The sequence below is a fragment of the Polypterus senegalus genome, chromosome 8 (assembly GCF_016835505.1).
Source record: "Polypterus senegalus isolate Bchr_013 chromosome 8, ASM1683550v1, whole genome shotgun sequence".
Taxonomy (NCBI): Eukaryota; Metazoa; Chordata; class Cladistia; order Polypteriformes; family Polypteridae; genus Polypterus; species Polypterus senegalus.
Window position 1 is genome coordinate 156,519,210 of NC_053161.1, and position 14,198 is coordinate 156,533,407.

The 14,198-nt window shown below is 37.9% G+C and overlaps 1 protein-coding gene across 1 annotated transcript in view; it reads right to left on the minus strand.

Moving 5' to 3' along the window:
* Positions 1-13,178: 13,178 nt before the first annotated feature.
* The window catches only part of LOC120533234 (zinc finger protein 585A-like), a 41,893-nt gene continuing 40,873 nt past the window's right edge, over positions 13,179-14,198 (minus strand). Inside the window, 1 exon segment of the mRNA XM_039760016.1 lies at positions 13,179-14,198. This exon segment is cut by the window's right edge and continues 412 nt beyond it. Coding sequence (XP_039615950.1) covers positions 13,388-14,198 — 811 coding nt within the window. The 3' untranslated portion in view covers positions 13,179-13,387.

Below are 14,198 nucleotides of genomic sequence, written 5' to 3' on the forward strand. Positions count from 1 at the left end.
TCAGAGACTGTGTTTGTGGGGATTGACAGTTAAGGCGGTGGGGAGTCACGTCATCATCTCCCTCCCATTCATCTCATTTCGCTCTGAGCTGAGCTCGCGCTAACGCCGTCTTCCGAAGCAACTTTGTCAGACTGCCACCAAATACTCACAGAAAAATTCACAAGTTAATACACACGCTGTCTCTAGAGTTTCTCCACACTGAATCCTCCAGGCACTACTTACAAAAGGTTACATTGACAATCGTGTTACGCTATTTTTAAAATGTTTCCTTTTCTTAGCACAAGCACAGCTGAGAAGCTTCGATGCATGTGCTCCATAACGTGTTAAAAAATCACGCATTTAATCACAAACTTTTAATTCCAAGCAAAGGGGAACTTCTCTCAATGCATGATTTCCTGGTACACCGATTACATTGATCAGCGCTTCCTGATTCATTTTAACCTCGCACCCCCTTGGTTTGAGAAGAAGTATGAAAAAATATGAGGTTAACACAGAAAAACAGATCACCAATTGAAGCTTTATTAATAATCGATTCGCCATCAATAATTGTTTTGGTAAAGCCATACTCCATGTAATCCTCCTTCCATTTTATAATTTTTCCGCCACTAGCCATGATTAAATGAATGTAAAAAAGTAAGAGCGTAGCGAGGGTGACTTATTCAGGCAGGCAGGCGACAGCTCAATAGCTCGAATTTGGATATAAGTAGGTTCTATTTAGTCACCAGAAATATCTTTGTTAGGAATGGAAGTTGAATTTAATCTTTAAATTTCTATGGTAAAGAAAAAGTTATGCAATGATGACTACATTTAACTATATAATGTCAAAACTTGATTATATAAAGTCACTGTCGGAATAAATAAAGTCAAAACTTGAATATATAAAGTCAGCGTCGTTATATATAAACTCAAAACTTGAATATATAAAGTCAGAGCTGGAATATATAAAGTCAAAACTTTAATATATAAAGTCAGCGTTGGAATATATAAAGTCAGCGCTGGAATATATAAAGTCAAATCTTGAATATATAAAGTCAGCGTCGGAATATACAAAGTCAGCGCTGGAATATCCATCCATTTCCCAACCCGTTGAATCCGACCACAGGGTCACGGGGGTCTGCTGGAGCCAATCCCAGCCAACACTGGGCGCAAGGCAGGAACCAATCCTCGGCAGGGCACGTGCATCATTTTCAAAACATTAACCGAACAGTGTTTTTTTAATTTATTTTTCTGAATACGTTTTGTTCACTTAGTTCAGTTCAGAGTCGTTTCAATCAATAGATTTTGACTTATTATAATTATTAATTATATATTCAGGAATGAGTTTATATACTCCGATGTTGACTTTATATAATCAAAAATGACTTTATAAATTCTGACGCTGACTTTATATATTCAGGTTTTGACTTTATATATTCCAGCGCTGACTTTATGTATACCGACTCTGACTTTATATATTCAAGTTTTGACTTTATATATTCTGACGCAGACTTTATATATTCACAAAATCAATTTATTTGCCTGTTTGGCACCCCATAGTATATGTGTGTATGTATATATATATATATATATATATATATATATATATATATATATGCCAGCAACACTCACGACAATGACAAAACAATTACATCGTCAATCATGTTACGTTATTATTAAAATGTTTCCTTTTCTTTTTACTTCTCCGCTGCCAAGCGCTGGTATTTTATATATATATATATATATATATATATATATATATATATATATATATATATATATATATATATATATATATACACACTAACCTAAAGGATTATTAGGAACACCTGTTCAATTTCTCATTAATGCAATTATCTAATCAACCAATCACATGGCAGTTGCTTCAATGCATTTAGGGGTGTGGTCCTGGTCAAGACAATTTCCTGAACTCCAAACTGAATGTCAGAATGGGAAAGAAAGGTGATTTAAGCAATTTTGAGCGTGGCATGGTTGTTAGTGCCAGACGGGCCGGTCTGAATATTTCACAATCTGCTCAGTTACTGGGATTTTCACGCACAACCATTTCTAGGGTTTACAACGAATGGTGTGAAAAGGGAAAAACATCCAGTATGCGGCAGTCCTGTGGGCAAAAATGCCTTGTTGATGCTAGAGGTCAGAGGAGAATGGGCCGACTGATTCAAGCTGATAGAAGAGCAACTTTGACTGAAATAACCACTCAGTCCAACCGAGGTATGCAGCAAAGCATTTATGAAGCCACAACACGCACAACCTTGAGGCGGATGGGCTACAACAGCAGAAGACCACCGGGTACCACTCATCTCCACTACAAATAGGAAAAAGAGGCTACAATTTGCACAAGCTCACCAAAATTGGACAGTTGAAGACTGGAAAAATGTTGCCTGGTCTGATGAGTCTCTATTTCTGTTGAGACATTCAAATGGTAGAGTCAGAATTTGGCGTAAACAGAATGAGAACATGGATCCATCATGCCTTGTTACCATATATTTACACCTAAATCCAACACGAAATTAAATAGATTTCAACGCTCTAAACCACATGTTATGCAGCAAACCTCAAGACAGGAAAATGTCGAGACAATCACGAGTGCGATATAAAACAAGGTTTTACTAGTAAGCTTAAGTACCAATCTAGGGAGGAATGTTGATTCCTGGTCCCCATGTTGGGAGCAGTAATGGAGCTACAACTGACTCCATGCAAAACATATCCCAGCCATTCACTCTCTCGCTTAGTTTCACTCACGGATTGTTGACAAGCGTGTTCCCAATTCGCTAACCCACCCATATGGACAGAAATTTCAAGCGTCAATACCATTCTCAAATTTCTCACATGATCCCACACTACTATAGCATAGTTAGGTAATGCAATCGGGTTCATTTAAAATGTATCTTTCTTGTGACAATGCAAAACATGATTAGAAGCTTGGATGACAGGGCTCCAAGTTGCAACGTTAAAAATCGCAACTGGCTGTATCACAAGGCTTTAACTATATAATGTCAAAACTTGATTATATAAAGTCACTGTCGGAATAAATAAAGTCAAAACTTGAATATATAAAGTCAGCGCTGGAATATTTCGGAATATATAAAGTAAGCTTAGAATATATAAAGTCAAAACTTAAATATATAAAGTCAGCGTTGGAATATATAAAGTCAGCGCTGGAATATATAAAGTCAAATCTTGAATATATAAAGTCAGCCGGAATATACAAAGTCAGCGCTGGAATATCCATCCATTTCCCAACCCGCTGAATCCGACCACAGGGTCACGGGGTCTGCTGGAGCCAATCCCAGCCAACACTGGGCGCAAGGCAGGAACCAATCCTCGGCAGGGCACGTGCATCATTTTCAAAACATTAACCGAACAGTGTTTTTTTAATTTATTTTTCTGAATACGTTTTTGTTCACTTAGTTCAGTTCAGAGTCGTTTCAATCAATAGATTTTGACTTATTATAATTATTAATTATATATTCAGGAATGAGTTTATATACTCCGATGTTGACTTTATATAATCAAAAATGACTTTATAAATTCTGACGCTGACTTTATATATTCAGGTTTTGACTTTATATATTCCAGCTGACTTTATGTATACCGACTCTGACTTTATATATTCAAGTTTTGACTTTATATATTCTGACGCTTTGACTTTATATATTCACAAAATCAATTTATTTGCCTGTTTAGCACCCCATAGTATATGTGTGTATGTATATATATATATATATATATATATATATATATATATATATATATGCCAGCAACACTCACGACAATGACAAAACAATTACATCACAATCATGTTACGTTATTATTAAAATGTTTCCTTTCTTTTTACTTCTCCGCCACGCGCTGGTATTTTGCTATATATATATATATATATATATATATATATATATATATATATATATATATATATATATATATATATATACACACTAACCTAAAGGATTATTAGGAACACCTGTTCAATTTCTCATTAATGCAATTATCTAATCAACCAATCACATGGCAGTTGCTTCAATGCATTTAGGGGTGTGGTCCTGGTCAAGACAATTTCCTGAACTCCAAACTGAATGTCAGAATGGGAAAGAAAGGTGATTTAAGCAATTTTGAGCGTGGCATGGTTGTTAGTGCCAGACGGGCCGGTCTGAATATTTCACAATCTGCTCAGTTACTGGGATTTTCACGCACAACCATTTCTAGGGTTTACAACGAATGGTGTGAAAAGGGAAAAACATCCAGTATGCGGCAGTCCTGTGGGCAAAAATGCCTTGTTGATGCTAGAGGTCAGAGGAGAATGGGCCGACTGATTCAAGCTGATAGAAGAGCAACTTTGACTGAAATAACCACTCAGTCCAACCGAGGTATGCAGCAAAGCATTTGTGAAGCCACAACACGCACAACCTTGAGGCGGATGGGCTACAACAGCAGAAGACCACCGGGTACCACTCATCTCCACTACAAATAGGAAAAAGAGGCTACAATTTGCACAAGCTCACCAAAATTGGACAGTTGAAGACTGGAAAAATGTTGCCTGGTCTGATGAGTCTCTATTTCTGTTGAGACATTCAAATGGTAGAGTCAGAATTTGGCGTAAACAGAATGAGAACATGGATCCATCATGCCTTGTTACCACTGTGCAGGCTGGTGGTGGTGGTGTAAAGGATTTGATTATCATTATTTCTTTCAATCAGGTTCGTATTTGGAGGATGTGTTGTGTTCAAGTTACATTCCATGTTTGTCAACCTTTGTAAAGATAACAGGTTTCATTCATCGAAGTGTTCACTACCCAAATCGGTACTCGTGAATCTAAGATGTTTAACAGGCATTCCCGGTATTAAGTTGTGGATTTGCCTGCGAATATTTAGCGGCAGCGTGTCTATGAACTTGTGGAATCACCTGCGAGTATTTAGCAACAGCGTCTCTATGAAGTTGTGGAATTGCCTGCAAGTATTTAGCAACAGCATGTCTGACACGCCTCCTTTTTACTGTTTTCTCACAGCTTGGATTGCTGATGTCATAATCAGTTTGAGTTTCATGGTTTGTTTCAATTACATTAGTTTTTGCAGGACTTGTGTTGAAGTGACATTCGGCATCTGTCAAGTGTTGTAAGCATACAATCGGCTTCATTAATAACTTCGCATCCAGCTTTTGAGAGTTTAAACATTCATAAACATTAAAGTGTCCACTACTGAAATTGTCACCTGTGAATCTAAGATGTTTAAGAGGCATTGGCGGTTGTCCAAAGGTGTAAAATATTTGGCCATTTCAGTACACTTGAAAGCGACAACCGAACAATTCAGCGGCAGCCATCAACTCACATGCAGATCCATAAGTGAAGGGCTTAAGCATTTCACTCTTCTAGTGCTCCTGTGTAGTATAATTATCTCCTGTACCGTCATCAGTCCACACCTTGAACCTGTCCCAGTCATTCAATATATAAGACACAATGTTCCTCCAGATATCAAGAGTGAGCCTGTTATGGCCGTGTAATATGTAACAAAGAGAATGGAAAAGGCAGGTGCCATCTCCGGGCTTGGAAACCACTCGGTAAGTGACAGTTCTTTGATCGATGGTGATCACCTCGATAGACATCTCACCACCCAAATCGCTACTCGTGAATCTAAGATGTTTAACAGGCATTCCTGGTATAAACTTGTGGATATTCCTGCAAATATTTAGCGGCAGCGTGTCTATGAACTTGTGAAATTGCCTGTGAGTATTTAACGACAGAGTCTGTATGAACTTGCGGATTAGCCCGCGAGTATTTAGCGGCAGCGTCTCTATGAACTTGTGGATTTGCCTGCGAGTATTTAGCGACAGCGTGTATATTAACTTGTGGATTTTTCTGTGAGTATTTGGTGGCAGCATCACAAAGTTGTTTCCGTCTAGCTGCATCAGAAAATGTACCACGACGTCTGACACGCCTCCTTTTTACTGTTTTCTCACAGCTTGGATTGCTGCTGACAGACAGCCTTATATGGGCAGGCAGCCAACTACATGGGAGGCAACTGATGGGGGATGCAACTCCGCCTCACACGGCGACCAAGCTGCAGGCTATGGACGCATATATGTACATAAGTAGGATTCAGTTATGACTGTTACGCGTAGAATTTTGAAATTAAACCTGCTTACCTTTTGTAATAAGCTGTAAGGAATGAGCCTGTCAAATTTCAGCCTTCTACCTACATGGGAAGTTGGAGAATTAGTGATAAGTGAGTCAGTCAGTCAGTGAGGGCTTTGCCTTTTATTAGTATAGATATAGATATTTCAGCATAGTTGGCAGGATTAGTTTTTTCTTATACAAGCACACTATGGTCTGAACACACACCAGAGTAACTAAAGTGGAAGAAATTTTTAAAAGAAAGAAAATGTCTGACTTACCAATCACGATTCCAGTGAGGCATTACACAGTCATATTGCTGTCGGTATAAAGGAGCCCCTGTAGTGTTTCCCAACACACTTCTGTGGAATCACACTGTTATTTGGCATATAAATATAAACTGTGCCTACTAGTGGGTGTCTTAAAGCCCCCAAACCCTAGACACAACTACACCAATACAATACAATATATTTTTATATAGCCCAAAATCACACAAGAAGTGCCGCAATGGTCTTTAACAGGCCCTGCCTATTGACAGCCCCCAGCCTTGACTCTCTAAGAAGATGATAAAGCAGAAAAAACATTATTAACTGTAATGATTATAAGTATCCATCTATCCATCCATTATCCAACCTGCTATATCCTAACTGCAGGATTGAGGGGGTCTGCTGGAGCCAATCCCAGCCAACACAGGACGCAAGGCAGGAAGCAGACCCCAGGCAGGGCGCCAGCCCACCACAGATGATTATAAGTATTTAACTCACAAAATACCAATGACTGTATTTTGTATTAATCATGCTGCAGAGAACTATATGATTTTATACTTCTATATCATTTGATCTTCATTTAGGTAGGAAAGGAATTATGTTTATGCACAGAATATGAGACTGGCTTACATTCCTCTATGTGAAAGTGCTAACCTCTTGATATTAACAGAACACCCTGTGATATTACATAACAATGTGATCATTTTCTTCACTCTTGCTTAAAAATATAAGATAAAAATGTCATTTATGAATTCATAAATAAGGATTATTAATCTAATCAAACAAATATAATCTATTGAAGATATTAAAGCTATAGGAATGTAACCTCTTTATAACTAATGCAATGAACTTTAAGAAAACTGCTTAAATTGGGTTTGTGTGTGTCTTCTGAGAAGGGCACATTTCTTAGGAATATGAGTGCCTGGTAATCCTTTGTTTTTCTATAGTCCTGTATGACATAAATTAAGATGCAGCCCTAATCTATGTATGACCTCAAAATGAACTGTTATGTTTTTTTATGTTCTGTCTTTGGCTAATGAACAAGCTAGGTGATAAAAGAGAGAACATTTTTTCTTTTGGGCTAGTCTGCCCAAACTTAAATCAGTTGGTCTGAAATAGGTGATTAGGGGTTTGTTGTGAAGTCTTGCAGTCTCTCTAACTCACCAAGAATAAATATTAAAGAAATTGCTTTTTATTTTAAATTGGTGTTTATCTCGTTGTTTTTCTACTTCAGCGCTCACAAAGACAAGGGAAAAACTTCCAAAAAAACCTTTGTAGGGAAAAAAAATGGAAGAAACCTTGGGAAAGGCAGTTCAAAAAGAGACTCCTTTCCAGGTAGGTTGGACGTACAGTGGGTGTCAAAAAGAAGGGGCTCCATACAATACAATACAATACACAGAACAAGTCCTCAATACAGTATAAAAATAAAAAGTTTACAAGTATGGACCAGAATTTAACAGTAGATGATATCACATAATATGATTTGGATTTGTTTAGAGTCCTGGAGACCCCAGCCATCAAGCTGCCTCCCCCATCTGGCCATTCCACAGCTGAAACATTGCTTGGCCAGCCAATCTAATGAAAGGACCCCTGTACCCCACAATTCCTGCAATCCTCCAATACAGTTCCAAGTTTAAATACACATTTTTTATATTTGTAAATACCATTTACAAGACTCTTCTCCCATAAAACACAATACAGTTCTTTTCCTGTCTTCTTTTATTAACTGCTTTTCTTTCTCTTCCACATCTCCCAAATTATCATTGCTTGAGTCCACTCTCACCTCTGAGCCACCCTCTCAACATGGACCTGGTAGTAATTCTCATGCAACCATAATGTCACCAAGCAGCACTCTCAGACCAGGCCGAACTTCTCAAGGACAGTGGAAAGCTCTTCTGGAATCTCCCCCTGGTAGCATCCAAGTACCCCAGTCAGGACTCGAGCTCCCATGTTGCCCTATTCACTGGCTTCCGGTTTATTATAGGATTTGTTTACAAATTGTGGTGCTTACCTATAGGGCTCTCTGCAGACAAGCCCCCGAGTAGATTACTGGCCCCCTGCACCACCATACAGCCCATCAGGCACTTAGGTCTGGGCAACTCTTAGTCATTCCTCGTACCCGGCTTAACCTACGTGGGGATTGTGCTTTTCAGTCCATTGCGCCGAGTCTTTGGGATTGTCTTCTGTTATCATTGTGTATGGCGGAGTCATTTGATTCTTTTAGTAAGCAACTTAAGACGTTGTTCAAGCAGGCTTTTAAAAACAGTTGAATAGTTTCTGTTTGGACTTTTAGTTAGGTTATTGTTATTCTATTTTATTTCTTCTTGTTTTTATGATATTTGGATGGCACTTCTATGTGTTTTTGTTTTACAGCACTTTGTGATATCATGTCTTTGAAAGGCGCTTAATAAATAAGTTTTACTTACTATGAGTGTACAAATCGAAGCTCCACTAGAGGGATGCTGACACCTAGTGTATTGGGGGAATAAAAGACCCCAGGAAACAGCCACCCTCTGTCCTTCTGGCAGGGAAAGGTACCATCAACCAGCCTGGCTGTGATGTCTATCTATCCACAGCCCCTTTTACTCTATACATACATTGTGGACGGGTGAATAATTTTAAAAAGAGTCCAAAAGGTTTTGGGGTGCCAACAGGGTTGCCCCTTTTAACTTTCAAATATATAAATCAAAATGCAGTGCTCGAGGGCACAAAAATAAAAACAAAATAAAGAGCCTTCTTGGCTATGAGAAAAGGATTTGGCTTCATAGAGCAGGTCCGTCACTGTGAGTTCCATCCTTCCACTAAGTTGGGGTCCAAATGAGACACTGACATCAGTAGGCGTCGGACCTTTATAGCCCTACTGATAGAGTGGGGGGAGTTTTTTCCTCCTCAAGTGTTGTCTTCTCACTGCAATAGATGAGGAGAAAAAAAGATGAGGCTGTTGATGACAGCGCCCCCTCTGGCCACAACTGGGTATTGCATAGCTGTGATGAGTCAGGAAGGTGGTCCTCTGACGCATGTGTGGTTATTTCACAGTTTTTGATAAAGAACTGAAAATTTGTCAGTTAGTCAGATCGTACCATTTTTGTAAAAGAAATACCGAAGTAGTAAAAGCATTAAAATGAGTTAAGGAGCTTTCACTAATTTTGGTTTAATGCTAAATACAAATAGCAACTTTTGTTTATTAAGAATTTAAGTGTTTAAGAAATAGGAAGCATCAAAGACAAAGATGGTGTTTTGAATTTACTTAGTACAATCTGTACAATGAGCTTCAAAGAAGCAGATTAAGTTCTGACCTAAATAAAGAAGGTTAGAGGAACATACAAGGTAACAAAGTTTTATCTTTACTAATGAAAGTCTGAGATCTTGTCACATGCAATTTATATCTCTCCAGCTCTGTCAGCATCACCACATCATACAGAAGCCTTAATAAGACAGTATCATTTGTAACATGGTGAAACAGGCCGATAGCAAATTTAAAATTAATTAAATCCACAATCTTACATGAAAGTGAAATAGCATCTGGAACATGTGTCCCAGTTTTTTTTTATTTATTACATGGAGTGGTGTTGAGCTTTCATTTGATTTGATTTTGATTTGATATATGTTGTTAATCTCCAAGGAGAACTTGTCTTTTCACAGAACCTTTGGGGGATTCAAAGCTGAAATCATATCAATTGGATTTCTTGAACATGACACAGAGTTCACTGTACTCAGATGGCCTCCACAGACACCAGATCTCAATCCAATAGAGCGCCTTTGGGATGTGAAGGAACGGATGTGCAGCCGACAAATCTGCAGCAACTGCGTGATGCTATCATGTCAATATGGAGCAAAATCACAGAGAAGTGTTTCCAGCACCTTCCAGCCTCTTTCAGGCAGTGTGAGACAAGAGGAAGGAAGACGGCATTCATTGGAGGGTGGTGAACGAAACGAGAAGAAATGAAGAACAATTTAATGGGAATTGTTTTCGTGCAACCTTTACAAGAAATCTTTGTGCAGTATTTGTATAATAAAAACCTCTGTTTTGAACCCGTGACTATATTTGTGTTAGAGGATGCCACCAAGACCCAAATCCTGGACGCTTCCATCTGTCACATAGGAAAATAATGAGGCTTAAGCTTTAGGGCCCCAGTTAGTCCATATTGCTTAACAATTGTGGTTGTCTACTGTATGAGGTGTTATTTTTTAATAACTTTGCTCCCTGCCCACTTCACTCACCAACCTCCAGGAGGGCGCTATGTGCCAGCCACTTTACGGCTCTGCCACTCGCGTATGGCGAAGCGGATGTACAATTTAAACAGATTGTTATTTTCATGGGAATTATTACATATGCATAATAGACCGAACTGTTTTACATTTCGAGTTATTAACCATAGTAAAAAATAGTAAAACGTAACGAATTGAAAGAAAATTATGTTTCATGTTGCGTTAGAGGTATTCGTTGAGTTATACGTTTTTGTTCTGTTTGGCTTTGAAATTAACACACAGATACTTTTTAAACTTTTACTGTAAAACTTCAATAGAAACAATATTTGGAATGAAATTTTCTTCAATTTTGCACTGAATTGTAATTCTGTGTTTGGACTTTCATCATGACAACTCAACGTATAACTCCCTGCGAGTGAATATCATTTCTTTCTCTCTAATAAATAAACCGACTTTTTTGAATGTTTGTCCCTGTGATTTGTTAATTGTCATAGCAAACGCTATTCTAACGGGAAACTGTTAACGTTTTAATACGAACGGAATATCAAGATCTCCTTTGGTGTCTAATGTTATCCCGTGAAGATGTACTACACTACCTTTCTTGTTGCCTGTTAAAATTTGACATGTCAGAATTGTTCGACCAATTTTGAATACAACTAATCTTGTCCTGTTGCATAGCCCATCACTCGGACATAAATTATGCAATAACATTACGATACATCCTTCTTTCAACAGTAATTTGTGTAGAGGAAGACCAAATGGTGTAAACAGTTGTAGATATTCTTCAGGATATTGTAAGTTGATGTTTTCATCTTCCGCACCATCACCACCAACTGTTTCAGCAAAGTCTATTGATACGCATTTAACTAATTTGCCGTGTAACTGATCAACAATTTTGGTGTTAATTCATTTGATCTCATTGTTTGTTGGTGCTAGGATTGCCTGTGAACTCATTTCTTCTGTTGACAACCCTTCGTGATGAAATTCTTCAATGAAATTTGGACATAATACGTCTTCTTTAATTGGGAACTTAAAGTGAGGAAAACGTAAAAATTTATAAGAGCTGAGAGCGCAGGAATTGTGTCTAAATAAAGCATTCACACGAATGAGAGGTGAGAGGACCGTGGGCCATTAACCGGAAATGGTTGACGGGAGAGCGGGACTTGAGAAAATCTCTTGGGAATTGTCTCGTCTCAAGATTTTCTTTTATAATAGAAAGATATTAATAATCAAGTGTAACTGAATACAAAATAATAGAATAAAAATGAAAAAGTTATAAAAGTACCATGTAGGCTAGCCTTAAATGAGAAAAAATATATTTTCATGTAAAATAAGTATAACTAATCTAAAACATGATTAACATTTATGACAGAAATTAAAATTGTTTGTCTTAGGCTAACCATAATAAAAAATTAAAAAAAATAAAAGGATATTCCATTACTTGCAGTCATTGCAAATGACAACATTTTGGTACCTTTTTATTTACATGAATTATCTTATAAAACCTTACAATATGCTAAACATATAATGTGATTAGAAAAAAATAATTTTACCTATGTACAATTAAAATACACACAAAAAAAAGGTAATTAAAAAATAAAATTATAAGGAGCAGGAAATTGTCATTCACACCAGGGACTTTTGACATGTGAGATAATCCAGTACAGCCATTTTAATCAAAAGCTGTGATGCAGTGATCTGTGGTGGAACAGCCCCATTGAAGAAAATAGCAGTGGTTACTCAGACCTTGGTGCTGGTTGCGAAGAGGCCCCCCAAGCTTCAGTGCCACTGTGTGTTAATAAAATGTTTCAAAATAAATGGGAAAGACAGGATGGACTAGAATGTATAAACCTGTTCTGAACCACATAACGCATGGATAATGTTCTCAGAAAAGGAAAAATCTACAATGTGATAAAGTTTTGTCATGGAAGAATGAAAGTACTAGCAAGCCATAGAATTAAATACAAACTTTTATTATCTGCTAGGCTTGTCTTCTAATTACAAAATTGGCTATGCAAGAGCCAAATTCTTTAAGTTCATGTTAATGGTAAACTTACCATTGTTGCAGCTCTATTGTTCCCAATAATGCTCCCTGTTGTAGCTAATACATATATTTTAGTGATTGTTCAAATGTTAAGGAGGGCCTGGAGTTCTTTTTGATTAGTTCTGAAACTAATCAAGCACCACGGTAACCATTACAACATTTTTTTGTCCACATTTGGCCCATTTTCTGATGTGAAATCTTGGTATTCATTTATTTATTTCTCTCTTTCATTTTTCCAGGCTAAGTAGCATGTAGCAACATACAACTGACACTTCAGCTATTCAGGCTTCATTATTACAGAAGAACACTCCAGATATACTGTATCTGTTTACCTGGCATCTGTTTTCCTGTCCATTGAAAGAGTCACTAACATCATCTCACTTTCTGCAATTCTGTTTTTTAATGCGGTCCCAGTATATCTGTGGAAGTCTCAATATTTTTCAATGGAGTAATCTGGCCGCTTTGTTATTTTAATCATTGGGGCATCAGAACCTTGCAATCAGCAAGAAATGGGTTGCTATTTCCAGCTATATCAGACAAAATTGGTACCCAGCAGTTTTTTTTTTTTTGACACTATTATTACCCTGAACAACCTACTGCACAGGCCACTTCCATGACTGGGCATGATTAAGGGTTCTTCCCTAGTTCTCAGTTTACCTCTGTTAAGCCTTTTACAACACAGGGTAACTGCAGATCTACATCTTCCTAATTTCCATTTGCCATTTGTTTTTGTTTTCTTCTGGAGATTTTTTTTCTGTCTGCTGTCTAGCCAGTAGTACCATTATTGTCAATGCACAGGGTGGGAGAGTTCACGATAGACCATTGCTCCTTCTCTGCAGTGTGAATTCTTTTGTGTCTGCAAAGACTGCTAATGTTGGAAAATCCTTTGCTACAATCAGAACAGCAATATGGCTTCTCTCCAGTGTGAATTCTAGTGTGGGTCTCAAGATTGCGTTTGTCAGAGTATCGTTTGCCACATTCTGAACAACTATATGGCTTCTCTCCAGTGTGACTTCGAGTATGGACCTGAAGATTGCGTTTATCAGTGAAACTTTTGCCACACTCGGAACAGCAATATGGCTTCTCTCCAGTGTGAATTCTAGTGTGGATATGAAGAGTGTTCATTTGTGAGAATTGTTTGCCACATTCCAAACAGCTATACGGCTTCTCACCAGTGTGAACTTTCATGTGAGTCTGAAGATGGGTACTTCTGGAGAATCGTTTGCCACATTCTGGACAACTATAGGGCTTCTTTCCTGTGTGAATTATGGTGTGAGTCTGAAGTAGACGTTTGTCACAGAATCGCTTGCCACATTCCGAACAGCAAAATGGTTTCTCTTCACTGTGAATTCTTGCGTGCATCTTAAGATTGCGTTTTTCTGCAAATCGTCTGCCACATTCCAGGCAGCAATACGGCTTTTCACCAGTATGAATTCTTGCGTGGGTCTGAAGAGCACTTATGTCTAAGAATCGTTTGTTACATTCAGAACAGGCATATGGCTTCTCTCCAGCATGAATTTTTTTGTGTTTCCAAAGACTACTCCTGTTGTTAAAACGTTTTTCACACTCAGAACAG